Source organism: Xiphophorus couchianus, chromosome 19, assembly GCF_001444195.1.
Source record: "Xiphophorus couchianus chromosome 19, X_couchianus-1.0, whole genome shotgun sequence".
Taxonomy (NCBI): domain Eukaryota; kingdom Metazoa; phylum Chordata; class Actinopteri; order Cyprinodontiformes; family Poeciliidae; genus Xiphophorus; species Xiphophorus couchianus.
Window position 1 is genome coordinate 12,566,151 of NC_040246.1, and position 15,461 is coordinate 12,581,611.

The following is a 15,461-nucleotide window of genomic DNA, read 5'->3' on the forward strand; positions in this document are numbered from 1 at the left end:
CAAGGAACAGAAAGGGTTGTCAGGGGAAATTTCAGTGGGCTACACAGACCCTACAGTTTTTATACTGTTGCAACACGAACGCCTCTAAAGCTTAGTCACACCACTCCCACTGGCTATGATTTACATACCTCACTACTATGACTATGATAATATAATGTGTCATACTTAAATTGTGCTTTATTTCAAGTCAGAAGGTCTTTATACATGTAGTTCACTTCACTGAATCAAGCAGAAATATTTTCAGAGAAGTTAATAATTTTGCCGGATGTTTTAAGTGGAGGACAAGTTGTGTGTTTTTCCAGTAAGAGGACATGCTTTGGAGCTTACTTTATAAAACTTAGCTCCGGTGTCATTCTGGAAAAGACTCAAACTCTTGCTGTCCAGTCTCCAGTAATGTCTCTTCCGCTGTAAAAGAAGAGCAGAAAAACAAGGTGCTGAAGATACACTTTCTAAAAATATTACAAAAATATGTGATTATTATTTCAGAGGTAAATTACGCAGCTTTGGAAACTTTTATGCAGGTGATAACAGATGGAGTTGGCTACTGTTTCAATGATGTTACTCATACCAGGTTATCCCTGCTTGTATAATGAACCATCCAGCCCTCCTTCACCACAGTGGAGCTCCGTCTCTTGGTGTGCTTGATAGATTGGACCACCCGCATGAGTGGGATGTTGCTGCTGGTTGAAGGACTACACAAACAAAACCGTAATTCTTATAAACCTCAAGTTTATCTAAATACTTTCTTTAACTATACACATTTTAAAATGGTCATAAAAGCAATGTGTGTCACCAAAGCTTTCTCACACTTCAATTACTATACTGTTCAACATGTTACACAAACAAACTTAAGTATATATATTTTTTGTTCTGCAACGGACCTACACAAGGTAGCCCATAATTGTGAGAGGACAAGGATATGTGGCTTTCAAACATTTCCACAAAAAACAAGTTTGAAGAATTGTATTTGGCACCCCTTTACTGCGATAACCCAAAACGGGCATCATTCACAAGCCACTTAATTAATAAATAGTGTCTAATTTCATCAGTGTCTAATTTAATTTTAGAATAAATCCAGCTGTTCCATGAACATCTCAGAAGTTTGTTGCAGGTCACAAGTAAACAGTATCATTGAGAAGGAGGAACACAGCAGACAGATCAGGGTGAAGTTCTGAAGAAGTTTAAGGCCGGGTTTGGTTATAAAAACTAACCATTAATCAGAGAAACAGCCAAGATGCTCATTTGTTCACACGACAACTATTAGTCACAAAACTAGTGTTTATGAAGTGGAAACATATGATTATTATGGTCATATAAGAGAAAATATAATAACAAACAAAACACTATATGTGAGAGATAACAAACAACACTGCACACAACATTAAACCCAACACAAAACAGACAGTGGCTGCATCATGCTGTGGGAGTGCTTTTTTTTAGCAGGACAACAAACCATAAACATACAACAAAGTGGCTTAAAACAAAGGTATTGTTGTGTTAGAATGGCCAAGGTAAAGTCCCAACCTGAACACTGCTGAAGATCTGCTGCAAAACTTGAACACACATGTCCTCTGAATCTTTTCATTTAATCTGTCTGAGATTGAGCTATTCTGTCTCGAGATGTGCTGTTCAAGAAATACTCCAAAAGACTTAAAGATTTGATTCAAACTCAGATATTGACAGAAGGGAAGAGAACATAACTGAAGGCCATAGTTTCCAGATTTTTATTTGTAAAAAAACACATTATTTTTTCTACTGTGACATGAAATCCCCCCAAAAAACCCTGAGGCTTGTAAGGGGAAACGTCACAAAATGTGAAAAAGTTTAAAATGAATGAATACTTTGGTAAAGCATACAATCTGAAACAGCTAGACAAAGATAATATATAAAATTAACTTCTCTAGTTTCACTAGAAAAGAAAATAAAGAGAAAATAAAGCATAGCAAAACAACTAACCAGAGTGCAGCGATACAACAAAGTAAACACTGCCACCTACAGAGTTGTTTATGTCATCAACCTGAAGAAAACCATCTGTCAAAGTGGTTGTATTTTTATCCTACCTTATAGTCTTGATAGGCTCTTCATCCTTCTCTCTGTCAGTGAAGGGAGAGTCCATGTTGAACATCCCGTCTGGAGTGGATGGTTCATCTGGGTCGTCCAGACTTCGTCCACCGTCCATATCACTACTGTCCACCTCCATCATATCCATGGTGGTATCAGAATCGGGCCCAGGGCTGGCTGGCTCTAAATATTTAAATCCAGGGTTTTTTTTATATATATTGAATAATACAGAATAGAGTTGTGCAGCAGATCTTCTTCAATAACATGAGCAAAACATCCAGAAAAACAGATTTATTTTAACAACTCCACCACTCTTGTCACTCACAGCAGAATATGACTGAAGAAATAACCAAGTAGACATTTCTGTATCAATTACTTAACAGTGTATTATCTATCTCCCAATTAAACAAGTCAGAAGTGAAAAATTGAAAGCTTAAGGTAATGCTTACCACCATTGAAGTCCACTTCCCCTAAACAGTCTCTTGGTACCTTTGATGCACACCGCTTATGGCAGTTAAATCTGCAGTCTGGAGTACAATAATTATAATGAGGTGTTTACATTTTTTCTGATAATTGTAAGTTCAACATGTTCATACGCAATGTTACCTTTACACTGCATTCCCTGGCGAAAGAGACCCTTGAGTAGCCGTTTGCAGTACTGGCAGATGGTTGGCCGAGTGTAAGTGTGGATGGCGAAGGTGTGCGGCACCTTGACCCGCGTCTTCTCCATCTTATCCATCCAGATAGGCCTGCCGCTCCAGGACAGGATGCGCTTCCCCGCCTCCTGATGTGACCGCTGTTGCTGAGGTTGGATGAAAGGAGAAACAGTCAAACGCTTGGGAGGGGATGGGAGTTAAAACCACTGACAGAAAAGCGTGATGACTTCAACTTTTAGTATCTTGGAGATAATCACTATTAGAGCTTGGATGGCAAAACAGCACACTGATGAGAACTCACGTCTATGTTGACTGGATTGCAATAAGAAGTTTAAAAGCAACCAGAATTACATTCGTAGCCTAAATGGACAATTGTCATTCAGGCCTCAGTTATGTTTTCTGACAAGAAAACTGTCAAAACCTGTGAATAAGAGCAGCCTTTAGGGAATTCAGTCTTTATAAAATACTTTTTTGTGAGCAAACTTAACAGGAGAGAGTGAAAAAGATGCTAACCAACATGCTGATTTGTAAAATATCTCATGACTCATTCTTAAACTTCATTTTAGACAAAACAAAATAAGTGAATGAGTAGTAGTTTGTTTTGAAGCTATAAACTTAGTCCAGAATGTTTAGAACAGAGGTCTGCAAACTATATAATCCATTTCTGCTATTTTATCTCTTTCTTTAGGTTTTAAAACATTTCATTTGTTCTTACAGTATAATTATATTTAAAAAAACACTAACGGTTTATTTATCATTTTTTTTAGCCAAAGGTATTTGAAGCCACTGTGGCTCTGGAGCTGCAGGTTGCAGACCCCTAGCTTAGGAGGTAAACTTGTTAGAATGAATTCATATTCAGTTGACTGAACTGAATTTAAAGCTAGTTTTGACTAGTCAGGGAACTGACAAAACACTAATAAGTTTAGCGCAGTCTTTTTGACTTCTAAATAAGTCTCTAAAAAGTGAAAATAAAAGATCTCAAAGAGTATTTGAATGACTTTCCATGCCCACAAAAAGCTTATTAACTTTGCCGTGTTTTACCACATAAGAGCATAAGAGTTCCCATCTTATTTGCATAAATCAAACAGTCTGGAAACTCCTGGCAGAATAGGGAGGAACACACATTCCATTTCTTTACCAAAACATTAGTAGTTGCAAAATCCTGGACTTCAATAGACTTTTAATATTATTACATTTCCTTATGACCTTTGGCGTGGATGCACAGTAGGAAAGATTCCTCTGTGGCTTTAAGTGAAATTTGTTTCATAAGACCTCGCTGAGAAGCTTCACACTGAGTCAGTGCAGCTAAATTCAATTTTCTGCATCAGTGGGATTCTACAAAGTGGCCCTGAAAAGGGGCCAAATCTGAAGTTTGTAAACATTTACCACAAGTGAAAACTCATCTGGCTTTTCTGTTTCTGTCGCGCTATAAAAAAAACAAAAAAAACACCTCACTCTGGGTAACAAAGAAGTAACTACGCATAATTTAAAGCTAGAATGATTTCCTTCAATCAGAGCTCACCTCATCAGGAACCACCACTGGATTTTCAGCAGGTAATGCTCTCGGCACAGATAGAGATGGTCCTGGCAGTGAAACGTTGGACAACCGCCTTTTTCTCACGCCGGTACAGTTATTAGGGATCTTGAACGCACAACGCTTGTGATAGTTGAGCCCACATCCTGGAAAAAAAACAGAAAACAAAACCCAGTTTAAAACTTAATAAACCTACGTGATAAAAACCAAAAGTTTGAAAACTGATGACAAATAAACTAAAAAAAAAAACAAAAAACTGAAATAATAAGATAACATTGCAATTATAATTTAATGTGACCAAAATTAAACGATTTAATTAAAATCCGAATAAAAAAAATGACAAAACTGTTAACACTAACTGGGTTGAACTTGACTAAGTTGCCAAGAAAAAGAAAAAAAAAAAAAGATTTTTACAAAATCAACTCTTAAATTCCTCCAGATTTGCGTGTGCTTCCAACCTTCACATTTGAGCCCCTGGCGGACGAGACCCCACAGCATCTCCCCGCAGTAGTCGCAGAAGGTGGGGGCCTTGTAGGAGTGCACGTAGAGGGCATGAGGTCGGATCTGGAAGTCCTCAACTGTGGCTTGAGCTGGAAACAAGGAAAAGAATGTAAATGATGTGGTATCAAATAAAAAAAGTAGAACAAATGTAGATAACGGCAAAGAAAATGGCAGAAAATGGGTAATGAAGACAGATGAAAAGGAATCAAAAACAGGGCAAAGGAGATTAGTGGTTTGTAACAGCACACCATTGCTCATAACTAAATAAAATGCATTGATGTGACAGTGTAAGGAATACTAGTTTCAAAAGGGATGCTTTAGAAAAAATAATATACTTTAAGAAAAACAATCTTGGTATTATACTAGGGGGAAAAGATGTTATTATCTGCGCAGTTTAGACTAAGAAATAAGTATGGTTAGATTTCAAAGTGCAGAATAATTCTGGCTTTTTTATTATTTTCTCTCAACTGGAAGCTAAACCCATTCTGCAGAAACTCTATATAAAAATAATGGGAAATAAAAGTCTGTCTTTAATTCTCCCATCATGATGTACTGCACTTCAAAAAACTTCAGGTAATAAGGTTCCATTTTGTCTAATGGCTTATATTCTGCCAAAGAAATCTAACTTTTTGTATTTTTTTCCCCAGCCCAAGGTCAGCATATGCTATTTTCACTTCAAATTAAATATACCATCAGAGACCTAACAGATGCTTTCCACAGTAACAAGCAAAGGTTTTCACACCGTTCGTCTCACACATGCTCACATTTTGTCATCCTACGACCACTAACAAAACAGGAAATAAGTGCTAACTAAATCTGAAAAGTGTGGTGTGCACTTGTACCATCCCTATTTTACTCTGAAAATTCTAAATGAAATCGAGTGCACCACAATGTCTTTCAAAGTCTCCTAAATAGTAAATAGGGTTATTTAATAGCGTAAATACAGCTGTTTTGTGAAGACCTGTCCAGATAGTTGGGAAAGTGAAGCATTTTTCAGAGTAGAGATGAAATGATTAGTGGTTTTAGTTTTTGATCTACCCTGCAATGGTTGATGGTGTTCTGTGAGTTTGTATGTTTGTGTTTTTATGATGTAAAACACTTTGAACTGCTTTGTTGTTCAAATGTGCTATACAAACAAACTTCATCAATTGACTGATTGAAACTTATAGTTTGCAATCTTGTTTAAATGTAATTGCTATTAAAACATGCATAACATCAATGTTGAAAACTCAAAAGAACTTAAACCAAAAAAGTAGAATCAAAGAAATTGTTAAAGCTTAGCATTGCTCAGTCTGCCCTGAAGAAGGGATACAGAGTTAAATTCAGTTTCATTATTCCACCTAAAATTATATTCAAATAGCTTTCAGGTGAAGAAGAGTCCTGTGCTGCATTTGGCAAAAACATAAAAGAGAAACTGAACTAAAACTTCAGAAAGTTGGATCAAGTTGTGAAGGAAGAGCACAGCATGTCTATAGATTAAGCAGGAAGATGCTCTACAATTATTGCTGCTATACCATCATTGCTGCAGTAGAGGGCATCACATCTGCAGCATCAACAAATAATCCTTATCAGTCTATATGAGAGGATACAATCTAATCTAGCATAGTTTCAAATATGTTGCCCTTTTGTCTTTTCTTTTCCTGAATATTTCATTATTTTCAAAGTAAATACTTTGTTCATTGCTGGGAATGAGCCTTGATTAAATATGGGGGGGATAATCAAATATTTGAAGAGAAGTTCAAAACCCATTTTTCTGTTCTTGTTTGACACTTCTGTTTTCGCTCAGTGCTGTTCCCATACAATCATTTAAGCAGCTACAGCGTCCAACAAGAGGCAGGTAATCTTTACACTGAGGTTAAGTAGTGAAAGCTGGTGTGGTGACAAAAGCGACGTCGCACTACGACACTGCGTGGGACTACTTTATGGATGAAAAACTCCTTCTTCATATTAGTTTCTATGATGATATGTTGAACACATTAAAATACAAACTTTGTTTAGTTCTTTATATTTTAATGTCATAATTCTAAATCGCGTTATGAAATACATACAAAGCACAAAAGAAAACTCCAGCAGGTCACATGTCAACAGGAAAACTTAGCAGCATTCACAACAGGGCATTTCTTAGCAGTCACCCAGATGTCCAACACTTCCTGCTAATTAGCAACAAAAACATAAACAAGACTGTCGCTTTTAGGGTATTTCTCATAAGAAATGAATGCAGTATCTATTTGCTATGCGACATCCAGTAAAAAAAAAAAACTTTCCGTCTGATGAAAAGAAGTGTGTGGTGTTTATGAATAACAGGACTAAAAAAAAAGAAGAAAAAAACACAAATGAATATAATATACCACCTGTGATAATAACAGTTAATTGTGCTTTGTGTGTTTGGGTTGATGACATCACAAGAGGCACCAGAATGAAGTTAACCAGCTGGTATTGTGGGGACTTTTGTCAGATTTCAACACTGATATGGAATCAATATTTTATATGTTTAAGCCAGAGTACAACTCCACTGACCACAGTGGGACTCATTAAAATGTGTTACTTGCATTACATACTTCCAGGTCAAATTGCAGACATTTTAAGGTGTTAATAGCTAAAATACTTTTAAAGCTTTCATTTTTTTCACACCTTGCTCCAATACAACCACAAAACGGCATTTATTAGAGTTTTATGTGACAGTCTACAATCTCCAAGTAATGCATAATTGTGAAGGACGAGGGAAACAGTATACTTTTTTCAAAAGTATTTTACAAACAAAAACCAGAAAAGTGTGGCTTTCATTCATGTTCATCTCTGCCGAGTCAATAATATGTAAAGCCAGTATTTTGGGGTACATCTTTACCTGGTTTGCAAATAATCCTAGAGACTATTTTTGTCCTTTATTCTTTGCACAATAGCGCAAGCTTAATGAGACTGTATGGAAAGCATTCATGAAGATCAGTTTTCAACCATAAACTTTGTCAAACGACAAACCTTTACTGAGCCAGTTTAACAACTTTTAGTAGTAACTTTGTACTTGTTAATCTTTCATATAAATTAAACATGTGGAGCGCACAAGAAATAGTTGTTTCAAGAGATTTTCCCATTTGAGCTGTAGACCTTTGCAGCTCCTCCAGAGTTACCTTAGGTCAAATGGCTGCTGATTAATGTTCTTGTCCAGTCTATCAGTTTCACCTTACTTTTCCTTTTTTCACATAATGGATTGAACACAGGTAAGTGAGATGATCAAAGTTCAGCTAAAACCTTTTTTTATGCTAATACCTGCTTTCCGGATCTTCTCCCTGATCTGTCTGCTGTGTTCCTTGCTCTCCATGATGCTTTTTGTTCACGGATTTCTAACAAACCTCTGAGGCCTTCACAGAATAGCTGAGACTAAACTACACCCAGGTGGAAACGATTCACTACTAAGTTGACTTTGAAGGCAGTTGGTTGCACAGCATTTTATTAGGGTTATCAGAGTTGATTACAGGGCTGATTACAAAGGCGCACCACTTCAGATTTTTATTTGCAAAAACGTTCGAAAACTAAGTGTCTATTTCCTACCTACTTTACAAACATGCAGTACCAGTACTTCTTGTTGGTCTATAATATAAAATCACAATGAAATACATTGAAGACTGTGGCTGTAGAGTGACAAACTGTATAGAGGTTTAAGGTATAGCAAATCTCTCTGCACAAATTTCTTCTTTGTGTTTTAGCATGGACAACTTTAACTGAAAACCATGCTGTGTTCTCATACACAGGTTATGAAACACAGAACACAAATAAAACTCCATAAATAATCATAAAAAAACATCAACAAGAACAGATAGACAAAATACAATATATTTTGACTTTATATATGTATAAATATTTTTATTTTTTTTCCAGAACTTAACTTGCTATAAGTTAAGTGCTTGTCTAACACTAGAAAATCATACGGATCTTCTAGAGTGATTTTTTTTTTACGAATAGAAACCATTAAATCAGCTTAGGACAGCATTAATCACAGTTTTTTTTAGTAGACATACATTAAAAAACACAAAGACTCCAAACTAAATGAAAATATTAATGTAGAACCTATTTTCAATTTACTGCACAGATCACCACTCCTGTCAGAATAAGGAAAACATGGACTGTAATCTAGGACTATAGCACAGCAGTTAAACTCTGAAACCGAATTAAAATAAAAATAATTTAGAAATTAGTAATAATCCACAGATCTTTAATAATCTTATAGGAACAGTAGCCACTGCATTTTTATTTAGAATCACTGACTGATAAACAATCTACTGCAGTTGTGTTTGCTTCAGTCTGCATCACAGGCCATAAACGATGAGAAATATTTATTGGCTAAAATCTCTTAAAGCTTCTCCACAACAGAAACTGCCATGAATACACAGGCTAGTAAGCATGGCCAAAGATGACGGCGAATAAACAGTTTTCCTGTAACAATAATTTGGTTCTCCGCCAGAAGCACAGTTCTAGTAAATGAGTAATCTAGAGCAGCACTTACATGAGCTATTTTTTGGAATAACAGAATAACAATTCACAACAAAATAACAAAACAGATAGAAAAACTCACACAGACTAGTTATTCTGTTGTTGATAAACTATATCTAAAGTGCATTGGTTTGATTTAACAGAAAGGTTCAGCTGGTAGCTTTAAAAGTCGCTAAAAAACAGAACAAAGGGACAAACAGCCAGGCCAAAACCTCAAGGGCAAGAGGGCTCTGCACAGTGTCCGCTGTGTCCAGGGGCCGCCCTGCACATCAGAGCCTGTTTACACTCCAAGGGTCTACTACAATCACTTACTGCAGGAAAAACAAGCACTTTTCTCTTTGAGCTGCCAGCCAAGAAAAAGCAACCTCTGCCTCTCTCCTGCAGAGAGGAAGATATTCAGATCGTCCCTCTCCCACAGCCGCAGACTCCAACAACATACTAATAGAGGGAAAATGAACGGAAGATGACAGGAGACAAATTGTGGGGCAGAGAAGGTTCATATTTTTTCTATATTAAATGAACGGCCTGGGAAACCGGAGCTTTCTTTTGTTTCAGTGTCACGAACTGCATTAAATGTTTAAAAAAATATGATTTTGGTGAGTAGCAAAAGTCAGATCTTCCACAGGAGTTTTAATCAGACAGCTCAGGAATCACTGAGCTCAACTTTCAGAGTTTACACCTGCAGATGAGTTTAAGGAGGGTAGATTAGATGAGAGGGAATGAAACCAGGCAGTCAGCTACAGACTGAAACAAAAAGACAAACACAGACATAGAGAAAGAAAAAGAGGAAGTTCTCCAGTCTTAAGTCTACATTCCTTAGTCCTGATGCCTGAGGAATCCTGGGATTCTAAACCTATACAGTCATCCGTTGCCTAAATCCATGCAAACAAACCCCTCAGCCCAGGAGAGACAGTGGGATATGCAGCACAGGTGGTATCAGGTGCTTCCCAGTAGAGACAGATGGAGCTGCAGAACAGATTAAAGCAGAATGGATATTCTGAGGCATTTTTTTAAGTCTCAGCACTCGCAGAGGAAGTTGATTCATTCATTCCAGGAAATGAAAAAGAAAAAAGGTTCACACCTGTGAAGCTGCTACAAAGGTGAGCACAGGAAGACAGACAAACATGCATTGGCTACAGTGATTACAGGAAGCTTTTATAACTCATGTTAAGTTATTTTATTAAAGCAGCTAGTTTTAATAAGTATGGAAAGTGTTGAACTCAGTTCTTGATGTTGACCTTAAAATAAATTGTGTTTTCTGGAAAGGGTGTGAGCATTTATGGCAGAGAATTGAAGCTCCTTCAAGTCTATTCATTTCCAGTAACTGTTTGGATTTTAAAATAGTTGGATTAAACATCTCTGTGAATTTTATGTCGGCTTTCCTCCTGAATTGGAAGTCTGTAGAAGCATGACGTCAAGTTTGTTTGGAGAAGAATAGACTGAACTAAAACTTTGCCAGTTTTCAAGTATTATAAACTGTATATAAACTGGAGCCCAAACTGTCAGACTGAAGCTTTGAATGATGTCATCAACTCTGTCTCTTCACATTTGTAGGCTCGTCCTTCATCTGGGCTTTTCTCAACTTTACCTAATGCAGCTAAGATAATAGCTGTAAAAGTATTCACACCTTCTTGAATTTTCCACGTTTTGATTTCACACCCACAACTTCAGTGTATTTTATTGACCTTAGTGCTTAGCTGTGAAGGAAAATAACATAATTTTCCAAATTTGCAACAGTACATCAAATCACGTCTTTTGCACATCTGGAGACCTACAGTTCTAGTCATTATTTGTTACAAAATACCTGAAGCTGATTCAGACTAAGTAGATAGAAAAGTATGGTGGTTCATATTGTGCCACAAGTTTTTCACTATTTCTGCTATGATCCTTGGTCTTCATGATGCTTTTTATTCATTATTGTTCTCTAAGAAATCTCTGAGGCTTTCCTATAGCAGATGCATTAATACCAACATTATATTGCATGTAAGTGGGCTCTATTAGTTTGGTGGCTTCTGAAAGCCAGTTGTTTGCACTGCATTTTATGTTGGGGTACAACAATACACTACATATTTCAGATTTTTCAAGTGCAAAAAGAAAAGAAGTATGCTTTTTCTTTCACTTCATAATTATGTACTACCTAAGTAAAACAAGTTTGTGGTTGTAATGTGACAAAATGGGTTAAAAAAAACTTCAATGGCCATGAATACTTTACCAAGGAATAGTAACACATGTAACAACAACGAGGTGCTAATAAGAAGAAAAAATAACAAAATGTTCACGTCCTCATGAATAGTTTGCATGCATACATACCAGACAGCACCACCTCAATGAGGTCCCCTTCATGGATGTCTTCTACTGAGGTCAGCCTCTGCAGGATGTTTTCATCATTTAAGTCATGGCGGAACAGCAGGATCTTGTCATACATGCCGAAGAAGCCACACTCTGGGAACTGAAGACATAAGATCAGTAAATGATGCAAGAGAAACATATCCGTAACATTTACTTTTATGTGCAAGTAGCATTAAAACTTTTTAATGCTAGACTTTCTGCAAAGAATTTGCAGAAAGATCTGCCCGCAGATCTGTTTGGGCTTTCTGATTATTTCGCACAATCTCGTGCTGCAGTGAAACTCCTAAAATTATCCAATTGTGAAAAATAATCATATTATGCCATTTCCAGAGTCTTACATCATCATTTGTAGAGGTATAGGAGTATTCTGAACCCGATGACTCAGGAAATGCGCCCCTGCTCAGGCCTCCTTTCCTCATTTCAAAGGAATTTACACTACAAGGTATGAGGAAATGTAACTCAAAGGGATCCCATTTTCAGGCCAGAAATCAAGTAATAAATGCTGGATATTTGATTTTTTTATCTGCTGTTCTTTAACTTAATTTGCCAAAGAAAAATCATCAAGGAGACCATACTGCTATAACCTTCAACTGGCAGACATCTTTAACGCTAGTGTTCTGACCAAAGCTAACATGAAACCAAGTAATTGTGAAAAGGAGTTGCTAAAAGACATAAGATTAAGACCAAAACAGACCAAAGAAGAAATCCTGAGTGTTGCAGCGGAGAGTCAAAGCACAGGAAGTGCAACTCCTCTCAATGCAGAGTCACTTCCTGCCCTTACAGCACCTCATAACCATCTAGTGAGTAATTTTGGCATCCCTATTGTATATACAAATATACAGCACAATGCAAAAGTATCGATGTCAGTAAAATCTTTTCACATTTTGTAGTGTTATATCTAGAAACTTCAGTCTATTATATTTGAGTTTTAAGTGACACATAAGAAAAAAGTGCAAATGAAATTATGCTTTATATTTTTCCAAAAGCAAATTTGAAAAGTGTGGCATGAACATAAAGTTAACACTCATCTGTTGTATAATCGCCTTTTGCTGCAGCTATGGCAGCAAAAGCTCAAACATATTGGATGGAAAGCTCCTCTGAATTGGAATTCTCTTCGAAATTCTTAACTGAACTAAGGCCTTAACTTTGACTAGGCCAATATACCACAAGAATATGCTTTGATCTGAACTACTCCATTGTCCAACTCCGGTTTTGTGTTTAGGTTCAATGTCCTTTCTAGAAGGTTAACCTTTATTCTAGTCCATGGTCTTAGTAGCATTTAGCAAGTTTTCTTCCAGCATTGCGCTGTATGAAGCTCCATCCATCGTCACATCTACTCTCATCAGCTTTCCTGTCACTGCTGAAGAAAAGCACATCTAAGACATAAAGCTACCACAGTCGTGTCTCATTGTACAATTCTCACGATTGCCAGATTCCTCCACATGGTAGTTGTGTTCTCTGAATAGCTTGTGGGAAACAGTGCTTCTTATGACTGTCATTGAATAAAAGTCATAAAGATTCTTTCTCCCCACCATTTATAAAGTTCTGATTTGTGAATTGCATGACCAGTTGAGAGAGCCTCCCAGATTAACTCTATTTACTAATTAAATGAATTTTTAAAGCAGTACCTTGCATGTATTTTAAGTAAAAACATTTTTTTTGTATCAAAGTACTTTGAAAAGGAAGTTCTTCTCATCTCCTGTGAACAACACATTTTGCACACCTGACTGTACGGAAAATGTCGATCAACAATACTGAGATTTTTTAATCCAGTTTTCATGGTTTTGTAGCAAAGTGGGAACTGGAGAGGCTTAGGCCATGACATCAGCCTAGTGTTGATGCCAAGATGGCTCATATTGAGGGATAGGCCAGCTGTTTCCCCTTGAACCTGGGTCATGCACAATGGGCAGGACAGAACAATATCCACGTGGCCTGGGAGCAGCAGAGGTTGACAGTGTCTGGGCACAGGACACAAAAGACACCTGGGGTCTTTGGAAGTGCCAAGAAAGACCAATACCAAGGTCGTCTGATCGCTGGAGAAACACAGACTGCAGGTGACTTGTAAACAAAGACAAAACTCCAAAAAACAGTCATTTATGTTATTCACCTCTTTACACACTAATTGGCAGTGAATCCCCACATACAGTAATGTACTTAGGAAGTGTGTTAATATAGCTTTTTAAAAGGACTGTACGCAAATACTATTTAGTTTTAAATGCCTTTAATTCATCACTCTAAAAGGGATGGTAAAACAATAAAACCAAGGGATGGTATCAACAATGATTTATTAAATAAAAAGAAACAAAACTGAAAGGCGAAAACCCTTGACTTGCTTCTCCTTAGTTACCTAATCCAGATCAAACTCAAGTGGACTCCATTGCATTCCCAAGCCAGCCATAAGGTCCGTTTAGTCCTGGGTCCAACCAAGCACCACTCCATTTTAAAACAATTGAACTCATAATTAAATCACAGAGAGAGTTCTGCTGCCAGGCCTTGTTAACACTCTCCACTGAAATTATGTCATTGTCTGGCTGAATTTAAACAGTCCAAATGAGTTTTTCCTTAATTAAGTTAGTTTTTATGAATTTTTAATGACTTTCCAGTTCATTTAATCTAGTCTGATCAATCTTTTTAATGACTTATCCAACTTACCACCATGAAATTTGAAGCAGTATTGCTTGCAAGAAACAAGACTTCTGTCATCCTACAAACGTTTGGCCACTACTGTAAGATTACATAATTTCACTGAAATGTAGTAAAAGCAATGTAAATCATCATCGTGGCTAAAACTAAATGAATGACTTTCACAGCTACATAGATGCTGTTCGGTTCGAGACTGCGTGTTGCACGTGTCGGCTTAATGGAATGTTTCCAGCTCGCCCCCTCATTCTGACACATCTACTTCCTAAACCCTGTCACGCTTTCAGGTGATTAACACCATGTGGCATGAACCGCCACGGCCCCGTATGTGGAAGAAAAATGGGGAGCATCCTTCCTGAGCTGGCTGCAGTTTCGCTGTGGGGTTTTCCTCCTCCATCCGGACAAGCTGGCTCTCAGATGCACACTTAAAAATTAGAGTCTTTCCAGATTGACACCCCCTCCTATTGGCATATCGAGCAGTACTTTCCACTGTGCAGAGCTCTGAAGCAGGAGCATCTGCAGGCAAGCATTTAGTGCTATAAGGGCAGAGGACACAACTTTCCACACCCGATAACGCAAGAGGAAGCATGAGGTACAAGAACAATAGAATGGCAGGTTTAGGATGCTTTTTTAGCCATTTCACTTTAGCTAAAAGCAGTTTGTTGTTCAGAAATAGATGGGGTGAATGATTGTCTAAAGCAAACTTTGACTCAATTTTTCTTTCTGGTCTGTGAAAATGAAGTGCTTACCGCCGTTTTACAGCCTTTACGCAAGCTAAATCTCACAGAACAGCCTCTACACATATGATTGGATGGATCTCTGAAGGCTAGCAATGCTTTTTATCATCTTCAAACAAAGATTCATTCAGCCAAGCACCCACGACCACACACGCACACCAAAGACAGGGGGGCTGTGTGTGAGGTCCTCAAGTCAGGCTGGAAAGACGAGTGCAGAGTTGTATGGTTTTGTTAAACGAACTAATCCACCTTTGATGTGCTAAATCCTGTTGTGACTAACAGAAGCAAAGGGCAGCGACAAAAGAAGTGAGTAAAGGTGACAGGGAAACATGACTGACATGTTATTCAACTGTTTCAACCATGAAAGACAATAAAATTACATCTTACATCTGTACAATTATTAAATAATTGGTTCATATGTCATGCTTTGCAAAACTACTCACACCTCTTGAAATCTTTCACCTTTTTTAAGTTACAACCACAATCTTCAAATTTTGC

General features: G+C 37.3%; 1 protein-coding gene across 1 annotated transcript in view; it reads right to left on the bottom strand.

Annotated features, from left to right (window-relative positions):
* prkd3 (protein kinase D3) overlaps nucleotides 1–15,461 on the bottom strand; it is a 47,770-nt gene that overhangs the window by 12,541 nt on the left and 19,768 nt on the right. Inside the window, exons 4-11 of the mRNA XM_028000829.1 lie at nucleotides 11,548–11,686; nucleotides 4,710–4,841; nucleotides 4,240–4,397; nucleotides 2,668–2,863; nucleotides 2,511–2,588; nucleotides 2,061–2,244; nucleotides 569–692; nucleotides 328–405 (exon numbers count right to left, since the gene is read on the bottom strand). Of these exons, the coding sequence (XP_027856630.1) occupies nucleotides 328–405; nucleotides 569–692; nucleotides 2,061–2,244; nucleotides 2,511–2,588; nucleotides 2,668–2,863; nucleotides 4,240–4,397; nucleotides 4,710–4,841; nucleotides 11,548–11,686 (1,089 nt within the window). The remainder of the gene's footprint in view (nucleotides 1–327; nucleotides 406–568; nucleotides 693–2,060; nucleotides 2,245–2,510; nucleotides 2,589–2,667; nucleotides 2,864–4,239; nucleotides 4,398–4,709; nucleotides 4,842–11,547; nucleotides 11,687–15,461) is intronic.